This window comes from Crocuta crocuta, unplaced genomic scaffold (genome assembly GCF_008692635.1).
Source record: "Crocuta crocuta isolate KB4526 unplaced genomic scaffold, BGI_CrCroc_1.0 scaffold110, whole genome shotgun sequence".
In the NCBI taxonomy this organism is placed as follows: domain Eukaryota; kingdom Metazoa; phylum Chordata; class Mammalia; order Carnivora; family Hyaenidae; genus Crocuta; species Crocuta crocuta.
Window position 1 is genome coordinate 301,268 of NW_027527386.1, and position 23,185 is coordinate 324,452.

General features: G+C 46.3%; 1 protein-coding gene across 1 annotated transcript; it reads left to right on the forward strand.

Annotated features, from left to right (window-relative positions):
• The first annotated feature begins 4,496 nt into the window (after window positions 1–4,496).
• On the forward strand, window positions 4,497–22,177 carry LOC144220065 (complement C3-like). The gene is made up of 9 exons (XM_077750231.1): window positions 4,497–4,517; window positions 5,796–5,922; window positions 6,107–6,222; window positions 6,328–6,474; window positions 6,538–6,616; window positions 15,484–15,592; window positions 15,871–15,956; window positions 21,554–21,696; window positions 21,791–22,177. The coding sequence occupies exons 1-9, from the start codon at window positions 4,497–4,499 to the stop codon at window positions 22,088–22,090; spliced, it is 1,128 nt and encodes a 375-aa protein (XP_077606357.1). The 3' UTR covers window positions 22,091–22,177.
• Window positions 22,178–23,185: the final 1,008 nt, after the last annotated feature.

Below are 23,185 nucleotides of genomic sequence, written 5' to 3' on the forward strand. Positions count from 1 at the left end.
CTTTTTATGTTATGTGAAGTTCACCTCCATAAAATACAATAAAACAATAAAATAAAATAAAGGAAAGGAAACAAGCAACTTCACACTAGGTAGAGGGCAGAATATGAATTATGAGGTGGCAAGAGGTAAAGGGAACGTCAAGCTGGAAATCATTGCAAGGGTAGGGGCGCCCGGGTGGCTTAGTCGGTTAAGCGTCCGACTTTCGCTCAGGTCATGATCTCGCGGTTTGTGGGTTCGAGCCCCGCGTCGGGCTCTGTGCTGACTGCCAGCTCAGAGCCTGGAGCCTGTTTCAGTCTGTGACTCCCTCTCTCTCTGACCCTCCCCTGCTCACGCTGTCTCTCTCTCTCTCCTAGAAATAAATAAAACATTAAAAAAAAGTTTTTTTTAAAAAAGAAATCATTGCAAGGGTCAAGGCAGAACTGAAGGATGTCCTGGTGTGTTAGAGCACTCCGGCTGCTGCAACAAGACGCCCTACGCTGGGGACCCCAAACAGCAGACACGTATTTCTCACGGTTCTGGGGGCTGGAAGTCTGAGACCGAGGTGCCAGCTTGGTCGGGTTCTGGTGAGGGCTCTCTTCCTGGCTCACTGGCAGTGGCCCTCTCACTGGGTCTTCAAAAGTCTTCAAATGGCAGAGAAAGAGAGAGAGAGATTATCTCCACTTAGGGACACTCATCCCATTCAGGAAGACTCCACCCTTGGGACCTAACCTCCTTCCCAAGGCTCCACCTACAAATACCGTCACACAGGTGATTAGAACATCACCAACTGAACGGGGGGAGTGGTAGCAGTGGGTATGGAAACAGGTGGCTGGGGTAAGATCTGACTTTGGGATTGAATCGCCAGGGCTTGCTGAAAGGTGGGATGTGAGCGAGAAGAAAAAGAGAGGGCTGCTCAGGCCACTTCCGGGTGCCCCCAGGACGCCTTCCAAGTTTGGACTTAACCTAGTTAGCCTAGAGGCTGGTGGTTCCATCACCTGACCGAGTTCCAATTTAAACTTGCATGCGTGCATGCACACACACACACTCACAGGCACACTCATCCACACGCACACACATCCACATATGCAGGTGTATATGTGTCTGCATGCACACACATCCACATATGCAGGTGTATATGTGTCTGCACCTGCACACACCTGCATGCATGCACCTCATGTACATCACACACACACACCTACATGCACACACCTGTACACACCTGCACACACACTCATGCACACCACACACGCACCTACCTGCACATGCCTGTACACACCCACACACGCACCTACATGCACACACTGTACACACCTGCATGCATGCACACCACACACACATCTACATGCGCACACCTGTACACACCTGCATGCATGCACACCACACACACGCACCTACATGCACACACCTGTACACACCACACATGCACTCACCCACATGCACACCCCCACGTGCATGCACACTCATGCACCCCACTCATGCACATGCACCCGCATGCACACACCTACACACACCCACATGTGTGCATAGGTGCACATACACACATGCCTACACCTGCACACATCTCCGTGCACACATATAGCACACACAGGTACACACACACACTGAACCCAATATACACACTTGGACATACACACACACACACACACACACACACACACAAAGCACTCTTGTATTTTGCACTTCCCTAACAACCATCTCAAACCCTATATAGTATTTTCTTCTTCACTGGGCTCCTCGTCTCTCACCTCATTAGAACAGGAGCCCCTTAAGACCAGGGACATTTGTCACTCTTGTTCACGCTGTGGCCTCAAACCTAGAACAGTGCCTGGCACACAGAGATGATCTACAAATATTTGGTCATGGAGTGACCAAAGGCTGAACCCCAGGACCCGCGGGTGCCTGTCTGCAGCGTGCGAAGCCCAGGAGCGTTGGGCAATTGTGGTTTCCTCCCTGCCCTCAGGGACCAGCCGTGCTAGCCCAGCCCTGAGGCGCCTCGAGACCTTGTCTGCTCAGGCATGGAGGAGACGGTTGTGCGGATCTAACATTCATGGTGGACGGACAGACAGACATCCCATTCACGAGGTTGGGGCACAGCCGCCGGTGAGGACAGCCGTGCAGTGTGGCCGCTGGGCCTGGCCTTCCTGCTGCAGCGCTGGAGGTTGGGGGAGATGGTCACACCGCTGCTGGTGCATGGGGTCTCGGGGCTCGTGGCAGGTGGGTCTCCTATGTCACTGTGCATGTCTCTGTGCACGTGTGTGCAGGACAAGAGACAGACTAAGTGTAGCCCAGGGCATGTCAATTCACTTCTCTGACCTCAGTTTCCTCATCTGTAAAATGGGCATAAAATTTCATTCCCTGTGCCCACTTCACAGGGAATGAAATACGATATTGTGTGTGTACATCAGCTGGAAGAAGTGACTTGCAGCAGGGAGGCCACAGACTGCAGGGGTGCTGACAACAGACAGACAGACTGGGATGGTGAATGCAGGGGAGAGGGAGGAAGATGTAGGGATCTGGCTTAGGGGCCTGGTGGGGCTGTCACCAGAATAAGGTGAGGAGGAAGAGCAGGTGTTGGAAACAAGAAACATACAGTCCATGTGCAGTGAGTGTGCACCACGTGCGGGGCACCAGCCTGAGCCTACTGCCTGCCCCAGGCCACTGGCTTCTCACCCCAACACTCAGAGGGACGTTCATGGCTGTGAATGTCCAGTTTGCCAATTAGGAACTCAGGTAGGGAGCAGGCAGAGCTGCAAGCTGACCCTGCATCCTCCGGGGGGGGTCCCCGGCACACAGGCCTTCCTGAAGTGGAGTGGTGCAGGGGAGGGGCGGGAAGGAGCCATGAGGCAGATCAGATTCAACCAGGCCAAGTTTACCTTCCAGTTAATGAGTAATGAGTAGCTGGAGAAGAGGAGGACTGGCCATGGGTCCTGGAGGGAAATTCTCAGAAAGCAGTGTAGCAAGGACCCCGTTCTGGCAGTTGGGGTCAGGAGGGGAGGGGGGAGTACCTGCTGCTCCCAGGCCTGGCACTGCCGCTGAAGGATGGGGGGAGGGGGTGCAGCAGGGAAGTCACTGCACTCAAGGGGGCATAAAGTGGGAGAGGGGTACCCGGGCTCCCCCCGACCCAGAAATCACGCCCACTTTCTTCCCCTTCTTCTCTCCTTCCTCCAGCTGGGGTGACCAGACGAAACACAGGACCCCAGTTCAACTGGAATTGCAGGCACACAGCAAACCCTTTGTTGGGGTTAAGTGCCTCCCAGAGACCCCAGTTAGCCTCTCCCCAGGCAGCCTGGCTCTCCCGCCCTCCATACCTGGAGTGCCGGGCAGGGCGCGCCAGCTAACGGGAATCCCATCCTCCAGGCCTCCTCCTCCCTCTCCCCTGCTGGCTTATCTTGCCTGCCATCCTTCTCCACACTTCTGGGCACTAACAGGCACAGAGATGGCCTCATGGGAAGGGACCGGTAAACACATACACGGCCAAAACCAGACTGGGCGCCAGGCCCAGCTATCTAGGGTGGGGAGCTCTCTGGCCCTCAGTGTTCCTTCACCACTAAGTATGTGTAACAGGGAAAGGTCTTTGTTCACCAACTGACCTTGACCCTGAGGAGACCATGGCAGGGGGAAGGTGTGTCCATGCTGCTGGAGGGCATGCCCTCGGGTTAGTTACCTCAGGACACACTGGCCCCAGGGATTGAAGAACTTGGGAAATGGTATTGAGAAATCTGGGGCAGCTCCAGGAGGGGGAGGCCACGGAGCTGTGGGCGGGGCTGAGGCCGGAGGCGGGGAGGCGGGAGCCAGATAAAAGGCAGCCTCCAACAGCCTCTGCTCATTCCCTCCCAATCCTCTCCCTCACCCCTCTGTCCCTCCACCTTCCCTGCACCATGGGGCCCGCCTCAGGCCCCAGCCTGCTGCTGCTGCTCACCAGCCTGCCCCTGGCACTGGGGGACCCCATGTGAGTGGTCATGCCCCTTCCCCAAACCAGGCTACTTGTGAGGTGGGAGTGGCATTTATGGGTTCAGGTCCCAGTAGAATCCAGGGTGCACATGGGTCTGTGGAGGCAGGGGTCAGCGGGTTGGGATGTGAATCCATTCCGGCTGCCTGTGAGCTCGTGGTTTCGTGGGTTGGGTGTTTGTGGCATTCGGGGTAGTGACGGGAGGCGGATGTTTCTAGAACCAGGGGTCTGGAGGTCTGGTGCATATGGTGTGTTCAGTGATTCTGTGCCTGCGGTGATTTGGAGGGCTCGTAATCTGACTTCACAGGATTTGGGAGCTCCGTGATGTGTGGGTGAGGGTGGGACCCTGGGTCCCTAGGAGGGCAGCTCCATCCTGCGCTCCACCGGCTCCTGCAGGTTCTCCATGATCACCCCCAATGTCCTGCGGCTGGAGAATGAGGAGAAGGTACTGCTGCAGGCCCATGACTATTCAGGGAATGTTGCAGTCACGGTCAGCGTCTACGACTTCCCGGCCAGGCTGCAGGAGTTGTCCAGAGGGAACACTGTTCTGACCAGAAACAACGGCCACATGAGCACAGTCAGCATCAAGGTGGGTACACCTGCTGATGTCCCTCCCCTCTCTGTGACTCCTCCTTCAATTACCCCCCCATCCTGAGCCCCTAGCTTTGACCTCTCTCCTGCCCGATGTTCTCTAAGCCCCCATCTGATCCCCCTTCTCATCCCCCCTCTGATCCCTACCCGCCTCTTGCCCTTACTCCCCCCCAGCCCCTCTCTGCCCCCACCTCTCCACACCAGCCTCCATGCAGTACTGCGGGCAGCNGACGTTATCGTCACCATCCAGGTACCAGCCAGCCGGGGCCCCTGACATGCCCCGAGCGGAGACTCGGGGAGAGACAAAGAGATAGAGAGAGACAGAGAAAGAGACTACAAAAAAGGCAGGACTGCAGAGGCCTAAAGGCACAGAAATGTATAGAGTCACAAACACAGAAAGAGCCCTGGACACAAGACAGAGATGCAGGGATGCCGGTGCAGTGAGGCTTCTGCTGGTGGATTCTGGCTCCAGACAAACCTCTGGGGACGGTGTGACTCTGGACAGGTCACTTCTCTTCCTGGGCCTCAGTTTTCTCAGCTGAAGACTGGGATAACAGATAAAAACTCTATGTAGTCCATTCCCACTACTGCAGTCAGGGGGTGCGCTTGAGATGCAACTGAGGTCCCACCCTCCTCCACCTGGAGCCCTCCAGAGGTTCTCACCTCCTTGGGGTTTTACCCTAAGTCTTCCCAGCACTCCCCAAGGCCCTGCAAGGCTTTCCCTGTCCTCCCCTCCTCTCCCTCTTCCCCTCACTCTGCTCTAGCCACATGGGCCTCATTGTTTTACTCCAACTGCCATGCACGGCCTGCCCCAAGACTTTTTTGCACAGGCTGTTCCCTCCTTACCCAGAAAACCCTCTTCCTCCAAATACCCACACAACTTCCCCCATCACGGCCTTCAAATCTCTGCTCAGATGCTAACGATGGCCCATTTTCACAGAGAGGCCTCTCTGAGCAACCCCTCCCCCGCCCCGATTCCACTCTCTTCTCTACCTGGCATCTATCTCCTTTAGGCATCCTATAAATTGGATTTGTTCATTTAGATTCCACAGAACCTAAATTCTATACAGGAAGGGATTTTTAGCTCTTTGCTGAGGGCTTTATCTTCTGAACCCAGTACCATCCTTGGCATATGGGAGCTAATAAAAATTTACTGAGAGAACAAAGGAAAGGGGTGGGAGGGGGGAGGGAGAATGGAAGGAGGAAGTGAAGGACCGAGGGAAGAGNTCCCTCACCGGAGCCCCTCCCCCTCTCTGAGCCTCCTTTCCTCCCCCAGATAAGTGACGGCACTGGGGATGCCAGGCTGGAACGAAAGGTCCTGCTGGCCGGGGTAGAACCCTCCAGAGCAGATGCCCTGGTGGGGAAGTCGTTGTACGTGTCCGTCACTGTTATCTTGCACTCAGGTGAGGCCCTGTCTGAGGAAAGAGACCCAAATGAGGGGGAGGCCCAGTCTGAGGGCAGAGGCCCAGAATGGAGGTGGGACCCAAACTGACAGAGGAGGCCAGTCCGATGCAGGAGGCCCAGGCTAAGGTGTGGTCCACCTGGAGGGGTGGCCCCGGAACCTGTCCTCATGGCTGGCCCCCTCAGGCAGCGACATGGTGGAGGCAGAGCGCAGCGGGATCCCCATCGTGACCTCCCCCTACCAGATCCACTTCACCAAGACGTCCAAGTTCTTCAAACCAGGCATGCCCTTTGACCTCATGGTGAGACCCGGGGTGGGGCTGCACCCTCCACCCTGCTCCTGAGCACCGGCCACGCCTCTGGGTCCACCTGAACCCTCTCCAGCTGCCCCTGCACTGCACCCACAGGTGTTCGTCACCAACCCCGATGGCTCCCCAGCATGCAATGTCCCCGTGGTGACCCAGTACTCCAAAGGTTACTCCCTCACCCAGGCTGACGGCGTGGCCAAGCTGATCATCAACACACACAAAATCTATACGTCCCTGCCCATCACCGTAAGTCCTTGGCCCCCTCGAGCCCCACGCCCACGAGATAGGGGACTCTCTTNCTGTGCCAAGACCTTCCTGGACTGTTGCAACTACGTCACCCAGCTGAGGCTCGGCCACAGCCGCAGCGCCCACCTGGGGCTGGCCCTGAGTGAGTGCCCTGCCTGTAGGCCGGCCTGAGGGGGAGGCCTGGTCAGAGAGGGCAGGGCCTGGTCAGAGGGGGGAGGCCAGCCAGACGGGGGAGGCTCATCAGAAGGGGCAGAGCCTGGATTGAGGGAGGAAGGCCTGTTTGAGGCGAAGGCCTGGTCTGAGCAGGGAAACTGGCCACAATGGGAAGGTTTGATCAGAGTTGGGTGGGGATGTTCTGAGTTGGGTGGCTCTGTCAGAGCAGGGAGGGCCTGGTCTGAGGGAGGAAGGCCTGGTCTGAGAGGGCAGGACCTGTTTCAGGGATGACAACCTATGTGAGGGGAAGGGTCATGTGTGGGTGTGTGGATACTTCTGTCTGAGGGAGGAGGAGGCCGTGTCTGAAGGGCGGGATGCTTCTTTGTGATATGAGGTTTTACTTCATCTTTACCAAAGAAAAATCATTTATGCTGCTTTCCAAAGAGGTGCCTAACTCTATGCCTAACAACATCTGTTGATTCATTTTCATTCGTTTATTCACCCACTCGTGCAATCATACATTCATTCATTCATTCACTTATTCATTCAGTTCTGGATAAGTGTATACACTTGAAACTTTACGTCTCAGGCCAAATAAATCTTTTTCCTTGTTGTTGTTTTGTTTTGTTTGCTTTTTGTTGTTTTTTTAAATTATTTTTTTCTTTCATGATTTATTGTCAAGTTGGTTTCCATATAACACCCAGTGCTCATCCCAACAAGTGCCCTCCTCCATGCCCATCACCCCCCTCCCCCCCACCCCCATCAGCCCTCAGTTTGTTCTNAAGTTCTCTATTCTATTGCATTGGTCTATGTGTCACTTTTTGTGCCAATACCATATTATCTTGATGATGACAGCTTTGTAGTAGAGGCTAAAGTCTAGGATGGTGATGCCTCCCATTTTGGTTTTCTTCAGTATTACTTTCTCTATTCGGGGTCTTTTGTGGTTCCATATCAATTTTAGGATAGTTTGTTCTAGTTTTGAGAAGAATGCTGGTGCAATTTTGATTAGGATTGCATTGAATGTGCAGATTGCTTTGGGTAGTAATGACATTTTAACTATATTTATTCTTCTAGTCCATGAGCATGGAATGTTTTTCCATTTCTTGGTGTCTTCTTCAATTTCCTTCATAAGTTTTCTATAATTTTCATCATACAGATCTCATATCTTTTATTCCTAAGTATTTTATGGTTTTTTGTGCAGTTGTGAATGGAATCAGTTTCTTGATTTCTCTTTCTGTTGGTTCATAATTGGTGTATAAAAATACAACCGATTTCGGTATGTTGATTTTGTACCCTGCAACTTTGCTGAATTCATGGATCAGTTCTAGTATGCTTCTGGTGGAGTCTGTCAGGTTTTCCATGTAGAATATCATGTCATCTGTGAAAAGTGAATGTTTGCCTTCATCTTTGCCAATTCTGATGCCTTTTATTTCTTTTTGTTGTCTGACTGCTGATGCTAGGACTTCCAGCACTATGTGAAACAACAGTGATGAGAGTGACATCCCTGTCATGTTCCTGATCTCAGGGGGAAAGCTCTCAGGTTTTCCCCATTGAGGAGGATGTTAGCTGAGGACTTCTCATAAATGGCTTTTATGATGTTTAAGTAAGTTCCTTCTATTCCAACTTTCTTGAGGGTCTTTATTAAAAATGAATGCTGTATTTTGTCAAATGCTTTTTCTGCATCTATCAACATGATCATATGGTTTTTATCTTTTCTTTTGTTAATGTGATGTATCACATTGGTTGATTTGTGAATATTGAACCCATCCTTTATTCAGGAATGAATCCCACTTGATCATGGTGGATAATTCTTTTAATATGCTGTTGAATTCTATTTACAAGTATCTTATTGAGGATTTTTGCATCCGTATTCATCAAGGATATTGGCCTGTAGTTCTCTTTTTTGCTGGACCTCTGTCTGGTTTGGGAATCAAAGTGATGCTGGCTTCGGAACGAGTCCAGAAGTTTTCCTTCCATTTCTACTTTTTGGAATAACTTGAGAAGAATGGGTATTAACTCTGATTTAAATGTCTGGCAGAATTCCCCAGGGAAGCCATCTGGCCCAGGGCTCTTATTTGTTGGGAGATTTTTGATAACTGATTCAATTTCTTCACTAGTTATGGGTCTGTTCAGGTTTTCTATCTCCTCCTGTGTGAATTTTGGTAGTGTGTNGTTGTCTGACTGCTGATGCTAGGACTTCCAGCACTATGTGAAACAACAGTGATGAGAGTGACATCCCTGTCATGTTCCTGATCTCAGGGGGAAAGCTCTCAGGTTTTCCCCATTGAGGAGGGTGTTAGCTGAGGACTTCTCATAAATGGCTTTTATGATGTTTAAGTAAGTTCCTTCTATTCCAACTTTCTTGAGGGTCTTTATTAAAAATGAATGCTGTATTTTGTCAAATGCTTTTTCTGCATCTATCAACATGATCATATGGTTTTTATCTTTTCTTTTGTTAATGTGATGTATCACATTGGTTGATTTGTGAATATTGAACCCATCCTTTATTCAGGAATGAATCCCACTTGATCATGGTGGATAATTCTTTTAATATGCTGTTGAATTCTATTTACAAGTATCTTATTGAGGATTTTTGCATCCGTATTCATCAAGGATATTGGCCTGTAGTTCTCTTTTTTGCTGGACCTCTGTCTGGTTTGGGAATCAAAGTGATGCTGGCTTCGGAACGAGTCCAGAAGTTTTCCTTCCATTTCTACTTTTTGGAATAACTTGAGAAGAATGGGTATTAACTCTGATTTAAATGTCTGGCAGAATTCCCCAGGGAAGCCATCTGGCCCAGGGCTCTTATTTGTTGGGAGATTTTTGATAACTGATTCAATTTCTTCACTAGTTATGGGTCTGTTCAGGTTTTCTATCTCCTCCTGTGTGAATTTTGGTAGTGTGTGTGTGTGTTTAGGAATTTGTCCATTTCTTCTAGGTTGTCCAGTTTGTTGGCATATAATTTTTCATAGTATTCCCTGATAATTGCTTGTATTTCTGAGAGATTGGTTGTAATAAATCCATTTTCATTCATGATTTTGTCTATTTGGGTGCTCTTTCTTTTCTTTTTGAGATGCTTGGCTAGAGGATTGTCAATTTTGTTTATTTTTTTCAAAAAACCAACTCTTGGTTCATTGATCTGTTCAACTGTTTTTTTGGATTCTATATTGTTTTATATTGTTTTATTTCTGCACTGATCTTTATTATTTCTCTTCTTCTGCTTGGTTTTGGGCGCTCTTGCTGCTCTGCTTCTAGTTCCTTTAGGTGCACTGTTAGATTTTGTATTTATGCTTTGTCTAGTTTCTTGAAATATGCCTGGAGTGCAATGTACTTTTCTCTTAGGACTGCCTTTGCCGCATCCCAAAGAGTTTGGATTGTTGTATTTTCATTTTCATTTGTTTCCATATATTTTTTAATTTCTTCTCTAATTGACTGATTAGCCCATTCATTCTTTGTAGGGTGTTCTTTAACCTCCATGTTTTTCGAGGTTTTCCAGATTTTTTCCTGTGATGATTTAAAGTTTCATAGCATTGTGGTCTGAAAGTGTGCATGGTATGATCTCAATTCTTTTATATTTATTGAGGACTCCTTTATTTCCCAGTATGTGATCTATCTTGGAGAATGTGCCATGCCCACATGAGAAGAAAGTGAATTCCATAGCCTCAAGATGTAGAGTTCTAAATATATCTGTCAAATCCATCTGGTCCAATGTGTCATTCAAGCCATTGTTTCTTTAGTGATTTTCTGTCTAGTTGATCTATCCATTGCTGTAAGTGGAGTACTAAAGTCCCCTAGTATTAGCACATTCTTATCCATAAGATTGTTTCTGTTTGTGATTGTTTTATGTATTTGGGTGCTTCCGAATTTGGTGCATAGACATTTATAATTATTATCTCTTCCTGATGGATAAACCCTGTAATTATTATGTAATGCCCTTCTTCATCCCTTGTTACCGTCTTTAAAGTCCAGCTTGTCTGATATAAGTATGGCTATGCCAGCTTTCTTTTGACTTCCAGTAGCATGATAGATATTTCTCCACTCTTTACTTTCAGTCTGAAGGTGTCCTCAGGTCTAAAATGAGTTTCTTGTAGACAGCAAGTAGATGGATTTTGTTTTTGTATCCATTCTGCTACCCTATGTCTTTTGATTGGAGCATTTATTCCGTTTACATTCAGTGGTATTATTGAAAGATATGGGTTTAGAGTCATTGCATTCTCTGTAGGATTCATGCTTGTGGTGGTGTCTCTGGTACCTTGTGTCCCTTGCAACATTTCCCTCATAGAGTCCCCCTCAGGATTTCTTGTAGGGCTGGTTTAGTGGTGATGAATTCTTTCAATTTTTGTTTATTTGGGAAAACCTTTATCTCTCCTTCTATTCTGAATGACAAGCTTGCTGGATAGAGGATTCATGGCTGCATATTTTTTCTGTTCATCACATTGAAGATTTTCTGACAGGTCAAATAAATCTTACACCAAGAGAAATTTCTCTTACAAGGATCCCATTGAAAGCAGAACCAGCGTCCCCCCCTCCCCCCAAGGCGGCCCTGACAGAACTGACGGGAATCCTACCTGCTATTTGCTCAGAGGCTTTGAGCCCAGTGAGGCCTGATCCCTGCTTTTTAAAGATGCTTTTTTATGTGTCTTAAGTAGAGAAAGGCCTTTCTGCTAGGATGGGCGCAGTGGAAACCAAACCCACAGCGAGCCCACCGAGCCAGGGGCGGCTTGGCACCTTGCGTGAGGGTCACCCTGGCAGTTTCCCCGCTTGACCCACCTGGTCCCGATTGCTCTTTTTAACCACTGTGTGCAAGAGCGGCGGCTGCTCCGCTGACCCTTCTCACTGGCCGTTTGAACACTTATCTTGCACATCGTTTTCGTGGGGGACCAGAAACGGTGTCATTCAAATTGGGCTCCAAGAACAAAGGCCAGTGCGAGCAGCTTGTGAAACCGAGAGAAATTTCCTTATCAACCACAGGATGAAAAATCACAACACAGAACCTCTTTGCTTAAAAACTAAGGAAGACGGGGAAACATCCCAGCAGCAGGCTGCCCAATCCAAGCAAACATACTCATCTTTTTTGGGTTTTGTCTTTAAAGGGTCTCAAACAGTAAAAGGAGAAATGGGCATTGAACCTTTTATCCTTCTGAACCGTTTAAGACTCCACCACCCCTAATTAGCTGTGTATGGAATTTCTAGAAGCAAAGATATTCTCCCACAAAACCACAGCACAGTCATCAGAGTTAGGATATTAATGGTGACTCGTTACCACCTCCAAACCCTCCAACCCCACTCAGGTTTGCCAGTGGTTTCCCTTTGGCTTGGTGGTCTGGTTTGTTTGGGTCCTTTATAGGAAAAGGTTCTGGTCTAGGAACAGACGTCGTATTTACTGGTGGGGTCTCCTTAGTGTCCTTGGATCTGCTCAACCCCTGGCAGTGCATCCGTCTTTTAGTGACTTTCACGTCCAGCTGTTGGGGGGCTGTCCTGCGGTTGGGCTGGCTCCATGCGTCCTCATAGTGACCTCCAGGCTTTGCATTTGGGGGCAGCACTGTCACAGAAGAGACATTTGGATTCTCAGTGAATCATATCAGGAGCCTAAAGACATTGATTCATCCGTTGTTGGTGCCGTGAGCCCTGATCACATGATTAAGGGGCCGTCTGCTGGGTCCCTCCACTGTGGACTTCCTCTTTATTCCTGTATAGTCAATGTTTAAACCTCTTTTTGCTATCAGATCATTGCAAAATTTAAGCCAACGGAAATTTCCCCCACAATCAGTTTTTACGTAGCGTGTATGACAGCAGATGTGGACTTCTTATAGAGTAACACATACCTTTAATGCACATTTATGTTTTATTTTATTACTTATTTTTTAAATTTATTGCTTAGGAATATGCAGTACCTATTAAAGGCAGACATTCCCAGGGAACAAATATTTTTGAATTATTTTAGCTGGAAGGATAGCACTTCTTCCACCACCGCCCCCCCAAAAAAAAGACACAAAGATTCCCAATACACATGAGCAAAGGGCTGTATCTTCAGTTTGTGCAAATTATTCTAACCTAGGCTTGCTGTCTTCTGCTCCAGCGACCTACAGACTTGCTTTCTCAAGGAGGAAAATTACACAAAAGTATCCAATCTACTGGGATATAGCTTACACATGCTCAGGTGTTTTCTCCCCTAGCTTTGTGTAATTTCTTTTTTAAAAAATATTTTTTATATAAATATATGTCAATACAGTGTAGCCTTGGCTGCAGTAATGGATTTCTGTGATTCATCACTTACGTACAACCTCCAGTGCTCATCCCAACAAGTGCCCTCCTCAACCCCCATCACCCATTTTCCCCATCTCCCCAACCCCTCACTCCCATCTATCCCCAGTCTGCTCTCTGTATTTAAGAGTCTCTTACAGTTTGCCTCCCTCTTTGTATCTTGTTTTTCCTTCCCTTTCCCTATGGTCTTCTGTTAAGTTTCTCAAAGTCCACATATGAGTAAAATCATATGGTACCTGTCTTTGACTAATTTGCTTAGGATAATACCCTCCAGTTCCATCCACATTGTTGCAAATGGCAAGATTTCATCACCAAGTAGTATTTTATTCTCTATATCTATCGCCATCCATAAGTTTGTGAACATTCAGGATCTTTCCATAATTTGGCTGTTGTTGATAGCGTGACTGTAAACCCTGGGGTACATGCGCCCTTACAAATCAGCACTCCTGTATCCTTTGGATAAATTCCTAGGGGTTCTATTGTTGGGTCATAGTGTAAATGTAATTTTAATTTTTTGAGGGAGCTCCATACCATTTTCCAGAGTGGCTGCACCAGTTTGCATTCCCACCAACAGTGCAAGAGTGTTCCCCTTTCTCCACATCCTTGCCAACATCTGTTGTTTCCTGAGGTGTTACTTTTAGTCACTCTGACCAGTGTGAGGTGGTATCTCAGTGTGGTTTCGGTTTGTATTTCCCTGATGATGAGTGATGTTGAGCATCTTTTCATGTGTCCGCTTACCATCTGGATGTTTTCTTTGGAAAAGTGTCTATTCATGTCTTCTGCCCATTTCTTCACTGGATTATTTTTTTTTTAGATGTTGAGTTTGGTGGGGTCCTTATAGGTTTCAGATATTAACGCTTTATCTGCTATGTCATTTGCAAACACTTTCTCCCATTCCTTCGGTTGTCTTTTAGTTTTGTTAATTATTTCCTTTGCTGTGCAGAAGCTTTTTATCTTGATGAAGTCCCAAACAGTTCGTTTTTCCTTCATTTCTCTTGCCTTTGGAGACATGTTAAGTAAGAGGTTGCTGCGGGAGATGCCAAAGGGATTTCTGCCTGTTTTCTCATGTAGGATCTTGATGTTTTCCTGTCTCACATTTAGGTCTTTCATCCATTTTCAATTTATTTTTGTGTGTGGTGTAAGAAAGTGGTCCAGGTTCGTTCTTCTGCGTGTTGCTGTCCAATTCTCCCGGCACGATTTGCTAAAGAGACTGTCTTTTTTTCCATTGGATACTCTTCCCTGCTTTGTGGAAGATTAGTTGGCCATACATTTATGGGTCCATTTCTGGGTTCTCTGTTCTATTTCACAGGTCAATGTGTCTGTCTTTGTGACAATACCATACTGTCTTGATGATTACCGCTTTGTAATACAGACTTAAGTCCAGGACTGTGATGCCTTCACCTTTGGTTTTTGTTTAGTTTTGTTTTTTTCACCATTGCTTTGGCTGTTTGGGGTCTTTTGGGGTTTCATAAAAATTTAGGATTGTTTGTTCTAGCTCTGTGAAGACTACTGGTGCTATTTTCATTGGGATTGTATTGAATGTATAGATTACTTTGAGTAATATCAACACTTTATAAATATTTGTTCTTCCAATCCATGAGCATGCAATGTTTTTCCATTTCTTTGTGTCTTCTTGTATTTCATTCATATGCTGTCTACAGTATTCAGTGTACAGGTCTTTTACCTCTTTGGTTAGGTTTATTTCTAGGTATTTTATAATTCTTGGTGCAATTGTAAATGCAGGGAAGGGGCAGAGAGAGGAAGGGAGAGACGATCCCAAGCAGGCTCACATGGACAGCGGCGAGCCTGATGCAGGGGTCGAATTCACCAACCGTGAGATCATGACTTGAGCAGAAGTCGGACACCAACCAACTAAGCCACCCAGGTGCTCCAAATTGTGTAATTTCTTTAGTCAGTTTGGGGTGAGACAGAGAGTTATTTGTATGTTTGTATCCCACAGGCACTTTGGTGGATTATTCCACAATATAGGTGGATTTAGGCTTCAGTGGATTTCACCTACTTTGTTACTAGGCAGACCGAGAGCCCCGTTACAATCGCCCCTCGTGTTTTGAGGAAAGCCCAGACAGGGTTGAACCGTATTCTGGCCATACTTCATCTACTCGCTGATGGTGTCAGGCCTGCTCAAAAGGCCACCCCATCTCTGGGGAGACACTCTGAGGAGTCTCTTGAGCCACCTGTTTGCTTGGGGACCACAACCATCAGATGCAGCAGGCGCGGAGCCTGGGAGCCACCATGCTCAGAGACTCACGCAAATGATTTCATTCCTGTGAAAATCAGATGAGGGGGAAATAATATGACCCTGCCTGGACTATTTTTGCCTTTGTACCAACACAGTTATGAAATGTCACTTTTGTGGTGTGGTGTTATCTTTTCTTCGTTTTTATTTATTTTTTAAAAATAGTTTATTGTCAAGTTGGTTTCCATATAATACCCAGTGCTCATCCCCANACTGTGGTGTGTTTTGCTGGTGGGAACCCCTTCAGCTATGTAGAGATAAGTATCTCTGGGTTCAGTGGAGAAAGGGGTCTGTTCTAAACCCAGATTACCCGCTCCTCACCCCGTGCCTCCCAGGTGACTTGGGTGAGACTGAAATCCTGGATGAAGATATTATTTCCCGAAGCCAGTTCCCTCAGAGCTGGCTGTGGCGCATGGAGGAACTCAGAGAACCTGCGAAAGATGGGTAAGGCTGAGATACCCCCACTTCAATCCACCCCCCAGGCCAGCTCCTATAGCAGCCCCGGCTGGACCACTTCATTTGCATGTACCCCATGCCCCTCTTTTCTGGAATCACTGTGCAACCCCACAACCCAGTCTAGAAAAACATCAAGAGTCCATCTACTTCCATGTGCCCCGCCCCCACCCCCCTCCAACCTGCCCCTTGGGGCCCCTCCACACCAGCTCTTCCCCCACATCCCTGACACCTACCTCCTCCTGATGCCCCACTTCTCCCCCATCCAGAATCTCCACAAAGACCATACATATATTTTTGAAAGACTCCATCACCACCTGGGAGATTCTGGCCGTGAGCTTGTCAAACACGAAAGGTGAGAAGTGGTGGTGACCCCATCCTTAGGGGGCAGGGACCCAGGGCCACTGGGCATTTTCTCATCCCATCCAGAGAGATCCCCTATGTCTTGGTGGCTGACACGCTGCTCCCAGGTGACAAGAGAGGGATCAGATCCTACTCTGTGGATGACAAGGCAGTGCTTTTTGTAAATAGATTTTCTTTTGAGAACACTTTTAGGTTCACAGCAAAATTGAGGGGAGAGTACGAGAGTTCCCACATACGTCCAGTCTGCCCACCCCCGACGTACACAGTCTCCCCCATGCTGACATGTACTATCAGCATCCGCACCAGCATGGTGCACTTGTTACCCTGACACGCCTGTCATCACCCCAAGTTCGTCATTGACATGAGGGTTCACTCTTAGCATCGCACGATCTATAGGTTTGGACACAGGTATAAGGACATGTATCTACCATTGTACTATCATACAGAGTAATTTATAACAACAAACACCCTTAGGGGTGATATTGACAGGGTGATGGGTAACTTGATTGAGAAAATATAAAAGAGGAAGCAGGATGAAATGTATGATTGGGACATCAGTGGTTGAATTGTGAAACCTGACAAAAAAAGGTAACCAGGGGGCAGGGGGCCCACTTCAGGGGGAGCTGAGGAGCCCTGGCCTAATGAGAGTGGTCCCAGGGAGGCCTCGGAGCAGGGTGAGGAAAGGGAGGCACTTACTTTAAGCCCAGATGAGTAAAAATTTCATGTGATCATGTTGAAAACATCGATGTGAATGCCAAAAAAAAAAAAAAAAATCCATGATGAACAAATTATCTCCATTGTAAATAGAAGCCAGCACTGGGCTGAGCCATCACCGAGTTTGAGGCAAGAGGGAAAAGGTGTGCCCCCCCACCCCATGCCTGATTCAGGTACATTTTAAAGGTTAATTCTTCCCCTGAGCATTAAAGTAGGTGGGGAAAATACTGAAACATTAAAAAGGAGGTGTGTGAGGGGCCTGGGTTGCTTTGTCAGTTAAGTGTCTCAACTAAGCTCCAATCATGATCTCATAGTTCATGAGTTCAAGCCCCAGATCAGACTCTGTGTCTTACCAGGTATGACTTTTTAAAGTGTATTTATTTGTTTTGAGAGAGAGAGAGAGAGAGAGAGAATGAGATGCAGCAAGAGTTGGAAGGGGCAGAGAGAGGGAGAGAGAATCTCAGGCAGGCTCTGTGGTGATGGCTGCACAGAGCCCAATGCAAGACTCCACCTCATGAAACGATGAGATCATGACCTGAGCTGAAACCAAGAGTCACATGCTTAATTGACTGAGCCATACAGGTGCTCCTTACCCAGGACCATTTTTGACTCCCAGCACATTATCTCATTCAGTGCTCACGAGAACCCTCTGAGGTTGGTACTATTATTTTTCTACAAATGAAGATGCTGAAGCCAGGGAAGGAAAGTCACCTGCCCAAGATCACCAGTGGATGAACCTTTCAGGAATGCTAACTTAGAGACAGAATATATATTTTAGGAAGGTAAATAGTGGAATTCAGAAATTTCAGACTCCTGAGCTACTGTGAATGAACAGTCATCAGGGGTACAAGCAGGGAGCTTCTCAAGCTTAAATGCATGGGTTCAAATCCCAGGTCCTCCCCTAGGCAGCTGTGCAGCCTGAGTCAAGTAACTCACCTTCTGTGTGCATCCATAAAATGGGTGCAATAGAAATAGTAGCCACTGAAAGTATTGTGCAAGGGATTTTATGAGTTAATATATTGTAGCAACATGGATGGATCTTGAGGGTGTTATGCTGAGTGAAATAAGTCAGGCAGAGAAGGCCAGCTACCATATGTTTGCACATATAAGAGGATTAGGAGGAACTTAACGGAGGACCGTGGGGGAGAAGAAGAGGGGAAATGGGGGGAGAGGGAGGCAGGCAAACTATGAGAGACTCTTGAATGTTGAGAACAAACTGAGGACTGATGGGTGTTCGGGGAGAGGGAAAGGGGGATGATGGGCATGGAGGAGGGCACTTGTGGGGATGAGCACTGGGTGTTCTATGGAAACCAACTTGACAATAAACTATTTTTTAAAAAAATGGTGGCTGGCACATTACAGATATTTGATGAGTGTAAGTCATTGGAGCCAAACATATTTTATTTTTTTAATGTTTATTTATTTTTGATATTTCCGAGGGGTTGGTTGTAATAAGTCCATTTTCATTAATGATTTTGTCTATTTGAGTGCTCTCTCTTTTCTTTTTGAGAAGCCTGGCTAGAGGTTTGTCAATTTTGTTTATTTTTTCAAAAAACCAACTCTTGGTTTCATTGATCTGTTCAACTGTTTCTTTGGTTTCTATATTGTTTATTTCTGATCAGATTTTTATTATTTCTCTTCTCCTACTGGGTTTGGGGTGCTCTTCTTGCTCTCCCTCTAGTTCTTTTAGGTGCGCTGTTAGATTTTATGCTTGTGCTTTTTCTAATTTCTTGAAATAGGCCTGGAGTGCAATGTACTTTCCTCTTAGGACTGCCTTTGCTGCATCCCAAAGAATTTGGATTGTTGTATTTTCATTTGTTTCCATATATTTTTAAATGTCTTTTCTAATTACCTGATTGGCCCATTCATTCTTTACTAGGGTGTTCTTTAACCTCCATGTTTTGGAGGTTTTCCAGACTTCTTCCTGTGATTGTGTGAGAGATCATGAGCAGGGAAGGGACAGACAGAGAGGGAGATACAGAACCCGAGGCAAGCCCCAGGCTTTGAGCTCTAAGCATAGAGCTCAATGCAGGGCTCAAACCCATGAACTGCAAGATTTTGTGCCGAAGTCAGGCACTTAACTGACTGAGCTACCCAGGTGCCCCAGTTGTGTGTGTGCTTTTTTAATTAATGGGTTTTCTTAAACAATTTTAGGTTTACAGAAACCATTGAGCACAAAGCACAGAGAATTGCCACTCACTCCTCAATTCCCCCAAATTCCCCTTTTCTGCATTAAGTGGTACATTTGCCACATTTGATGGGACAATATTGATACATTATCATTAACTGCAGTCAGTAGCTTAGGGTTCCCTTTCAGTGATGTACCTTCCGTGGGTTTGGACAAACCAGTGGCGACATGTAGCTGTCCTTCCAGGATCACGGAGAATAGTCGTTTCTCTGCCTTAAACATAACACGGATGGTGTGTCAGAAGTCACTCCGTTTTTGGTTCTCTTTCGGTCCTTCCGTCTTGTTCAAGGGAACAGCGAAGCCTGGTGCACAGGTGCCTTCATCTCCTCTCCAGGTCTTGTCGACCTTGATTAGCAAGGAGAGAGCAGGTCCTGCTTTGCGCAGGCACAGCGCAAGCTAGCCAGTATTTAACAAAACCGTTTTGTTTCTCTGGAGGTAGTCTCTTATTTATGGTGCAAAAGCTGGTTTTTCAAATTAAATATGACTTTAAGAATGTGAAAACGGGGGGTGGGGATGGCGTCTGGTTGGCTCAGTTGGTTAAGCATCCGGCTTTGACTCTGGTAATGATCTCATGGCTCGTGAGTTCGAGCCCCATGTCAGGTTCTGTGCTGACAGCTCGGAACCTGGAGACTGCTTTGAATTCTGTGTCTCCCTCTTTTTCTGCCCCTCCCTTGTTCTAGCTCTGTCTCTCAAAAATAAATGACCATTTTAAAAAATGCGAAAATGAATAGTAAATAATTGCTAACTACCTCCTGTGACTATACCAGATCCCCCAGGAATGATGAATAATGACTGTAGGTTAGCAAATAAGCATTTTCTTCAAGTCTCTATTTTTTTCGCCAATGAATACACGAAAATAATTATTAAATTATAATAAATTTCTTTTTTAGCTGTATTTTTAAAATATTTACAGGGCTCCTGGGTGGCTCAGTTGGTTAAGCATCCAACTTCGGCTCAGGTCATGATCCCACGGTTCGTGGGTTTGAGCCCTGCATTGAGCTCTGTGCTGACAGCTAGCTCAGAGCCTGGAGCCTGTTTCAGATTCTGTGTCTCTCTCTCTCTCTGTCCCTCCCCTGCTCACACTGTCTCTATCTCTCTCTCAAAAATAAGTAAAACATTAAAAAATTTTTACTTAAAAAAAATAAAATATTTACTTATTTTTTGAGAGAGAAAGGGATACAGATAGTGTGCAAGGCAGAGAGAGAGAAAGAGAATCCCAAGCAATCTCCGCACCATCAGCTCAGAGTCTGACACAAGGCTCCAACTCAGGAACCCTGGAGATCATGACCTGAGCCAAAATCAAGAGTTGGACACTTAACCAACTGAGCCACCCAGGTGCCCCAAATTTTAATACACTTCTTGGTGCAACAGTGTTTCTATTTATTTTTTTAGTGTAACATTTTTAAATGATAATACTTTTGCAAATTTTGCTTGAGTTAATCCTTTGCTTGAATATAACCTAGTAGCTGTTGAATCACAAATTAACCATTGCTTTCATCATGATTTTCACTCCCTGTAGATCACTGTCCACCAGAAATATGATATAGCTGTTTGTCGTTTTAAATCTTCTGGTAGCCCCATAAAAAAGGAGGAAGAGAAATCCATTTTTATTATACATTTTCTATAACCAAATATCTCCAAACTATTCAATATGTGGTAAATATTTTGAAAAATATGTTGAAAAATACGTTTAAAAAACCCACCACCACATTCATAATAATGTTATAATAACCATCTATTCATATTTGAGAATAATCTATTAATATCTCAAAATGATGAATGATACATTCTATTTGTTTTACTAAGCCTTTGATGTAGCATATATTTTATATCTGCAGAGCATTTCAATGAGGGGGCTACTCTTTTTCTTTTTTGAGATTTTTTGTTTGTTTGTTTTTTGTTTTTTGCTTTTTTTTAATGTTTTATTTATTTCTAGGAGAGAGAGAGAGTGAAACAGCGTGAGCAGGGGAGGGTCAGAGAGAGAGAGAGTCACAGACTGAAACAGGCTCCAGGCTCTGAGCTGGCAGTCAGCACAGAGCCCGACGCGGGGCTCGAACCCATGAACCGCGAGATCATGACCTAAGCGAAAGTCAGAAGCTTAACCGACTAAGCCACCCAGGCGCCCCAATCTTTTTTGAGATTTTAATTTTATTTGTAAGTCATCTCTTCACCCCCCACCATGGGGCTCAAACTCATGAGCCTAAGATCAAGAGTCATGCTCTCCACCGACTGAGCTAGTCAGTGGAAAGGTGTCCCTAGCCTTTCAAAGGAAATATTTTTATCTGTATTTTAGAATTTGTAAAATGTACAATTGAAAAGGTAGATTGACATATCCAATGTCTTCCAAACATATGTTAAAAAGTTTTCTGAGCTAGCCACATTCCAAGTGCCCAGGGACCAGAGAGAGTTCAGGCTACCATTTTGGAGAGCACAGGTATGGACCCTTCAAGTATGCCTTAGCTCTTCCCCCCTGCACACCTACCTATGAATAAAACTACAAGAAGAAATGGAAATCATACATCGCAGTGACTCCCAGCTGCCACTGCTATCGGTAATGTATCACCTTTACAATTGTTTAGCCCACGGGCTTCTACAAACACAGGCTGAGCTTGACACAGCTCCCACAGTCAGGGGTAAGCAGTGAGACCCTGTCCACCTCCTCCCCTTGACACTCCACTCCTGGGCAGGGATCTGCGTGGCTGACCCCTACGAGGTCACGGTGATGCAAGACTTCTTCATCGACCTGCGACTGCCGTACTCTGTGGTGCGCAATGAGCAAGTGGAGATCCGAGCTGTGCTCTACAATTACCAGGATGTGGGGGAGCTCAAGGTGGGTTCCCATGGTGGCAGAGGTATGATGGAGAGCTTTGATGGTTGGGGGGGGTGGACCATGGCACATTCCCCTAATACTCTCTCCCTCACAGGTAAAGGTGAACCTGCTCTACAACCCAGCCTTCTGCATTCAGACCACTGCCAAGAAGCCCTACCAGCAGATTCTGGAAATCCCAGCCAAGTCCTCAGTGGCTGTGCCTTTTGTCATCATGCCTCTGAAGGTCGGTCTACATGAGGTGGAGGTCAAGGCTGCTGTCTATAATCGTTTCATCATGGATGGTATCAAGAAGACCTTGAAGGTTGTGGTGAGTCCATGGGGGCACCTGCAGTCTCTTGTCCTTCGGGAGAGGCTTCTGTGTCCCCATGCTGTCAACCCAGGTTGGAGACCCTGACCCTGAGACACCAGGGGTGTCCAGTGTCCAGCTTAGGAAATTCGGGAGTCCTACAAATTTGGAAGCAAGGCTGGGATTAGGGTGAGTGAGTGAGGAACATTTACGTTTCTACTCTTTCCTAGTGATGAACATTCTCAAATGTAATACGAGATCAAGTCGTCAATAAAAATAAAAGCCTGGGGGTGCCTTGGGTGGCTCAGTGTGTTAAGTGTCTGACTTCAGCTCAGGTCATGATTTTACAGTTCGTGAGTTTGAACCCCGCATTGGGCTCTGTGCTGACAGCACAGAGCCTGGAACCTGCTGAGTTCAGCATCTCTCCCTCTCTCTGCCCCTCCCCTGCCCCAGCTTACTCTGTCTGTCTCACTCTCTCTCTCTCTCTCTCTCAAAGACATAAACATTAAAAAAAATTAAACAAAAAATAAAAGCCTTGTATCACCTTTTATTAATATTTTCAAGCAAAATATGAGACCACATGAGCAACAATATGTTAATGCAATATTGTAAAGAATCAAAATTAATGCCAAAAACTATGATGAACAAAAGATCAAAATTTTAAATGGAGATGGTGGCACGTTGAACCACAATTGGAGCCTGAAGCTAAAGAAAAAATGGAGGCCCCCGTCTGCATCTCTTTTTTTAATGGTCAACATTGTTTAGTGGTTAATTTCCCCCCAAAAGTTAAGGTAGATGAAAAAAATATTGAAACATTGAAAAGCAAATGCTTTAAAACTGAGAGTGTTATTTTACAGTGAAATGTCTTATTTATACTCAAACCAAAATTTATTATAACATTTCTTTCCTGACTTTAATGGAACCAAACCTGAGTATTTTTAAAGATTTTTTCAATTTTTAAAAATATTTATATATATTTGAGACATACATATATCGTGTGACAGAGCACGAGCGGGGAAGGGAATAAGAATAAGAGACAAAGAATCTGAAGCAGGCTCAAGCCTCTGAGCACTGAGCTGTCACGACAGAGCCCAACACAAGGCCCAAACTCATGAACCATGAGGTCATACCCTGAGCCAAAGTCAGTTGCTTAACCAGCTGAGCCACCCGGATGACACAAGATTTTAAAAAATCACCACAGCA

What these genes read in the sequence shown, in the direction of transcription:
- LOC144220065 (XM_077750231.1), top strand. Translation starts at nt 4,497, where the DNA reads ATGAGCACAGTCAGCATCAAG. An exon ending in TGAGCACAGTCAGCATCAAG is followed by an intron (nt 4,518 to 5,795) that starts GTGGGTACACCT and finishes TTCCTCCCCCAG; the next exon opens with ATAAGTGACGGCACTGGGGA. An exon ending in GCATGCCCTTTGACCTCATG is followed by an intron (nt 6,223 to 6,327) that starts GTGAGACCCGGG and finishes CTGCACCCACAG; the next exon opens with GTGTTCGTCACCAACCCCGA.